Source organism: Saprolegnia diclina (assembly GCF_000281045.1).
Source record: "Saprolegnia diclina VS20 unplaced genomic scaffold supercont1.234, whole genome shotgun sequence".
NCBI lineage: Eukaryota > Oomycota > Saprolegniomycetes > Saprolegniales > Saprolegniaceae > Saprolegnia > Saprolegnia diclina.
In genome coordinates this window covers 1-743 of record NW_008246301.1, presented here as the reverse complement: position 1 = coordinate 743, position 743 = coordinate 1, and the positions used below count along the sequence as shown (strand labels likewise).

General features: G+C 50.9%; 1 protein-coding gene across 1 annotated transcript; it reads right to left on the bottom strand.

Annotated features, from left to right (window-relative positions):
* Nucleotides 1-422: 422 nt before the first annotated feature.
* On the bottom strand, nucleotides 423-742 carry SDRG_17261 (ZIP family zinc transporter; the record flags this gene model as incomplete). The annotated part of the gene is made up of 1 exon (XM_008623501.1): nucleotides 423-742. A coding segment is annotated over one exon (320 nt), but the record flags the coding sequence as incomplete, so codon positions are not given.
* Between the last annotated feature and the right edge of the window lies 1 nt (nucleotide 743).

The window sequence follows — 743 nt, the reverse complement described above, 5'->3', positions numbered from 1 at the left end:
CATCGCAGATGCGAATAACGTTATCGTTGGCATGAAGTTCGACTTTACAAGCCGTCACCAAGACAGTACTGGGGCCACGGCGCAATATCGTAGATAGTGAGAAGCCCTTGCAGGCCACTATCAGCTTCAACGCAACGCATTCGTCTCTAACACTGGACTACTCTTCTGTTTTACTTCCATTGTATCTCATCTTGGAGGCAATTTGTACATGTATTCATTATTTATATGAAGCTAACGCAACCCAAAACGTGATACGTCCGAGTCAAAGTTGCGGTCTTCGGGATCATTGGCATCCAAAGTCCTCGGAACACTGAGAATATCTCAGAGTATGTACACTAGACTAGGGTTGCACTAATATTGAAAATGTGTCCGGACAACGTTGCTCGTCACAGGTTTAGCTATGACAGTCAAAGTATCGCGTCTTAGACACCGACGTACGCAAAGAGGATGAGACTCAACGACATGATGCCCATGCCGCCGAGGATCGCAATCGAGACAGCGTTGCCATCGGGACAAAACTTGACGGCCGACGGAATCAGTTCCTTGATCGAGAGCGTCACCATCATACCAGCGACAAGACCAAACATAGCACCTTCCACGGTCGGGTTGAGGCCGTCTCCGAGGATGAAGAACGCGAGAATGGCGCCGAGGGGCTCCGCGAGCGATGACGCACAGGCCCACCAAAAGGCTTTGCAGCGGTTGCCGGTGGCAAAGTAGACGGGCGTCGCGACAGCAATGCCTTC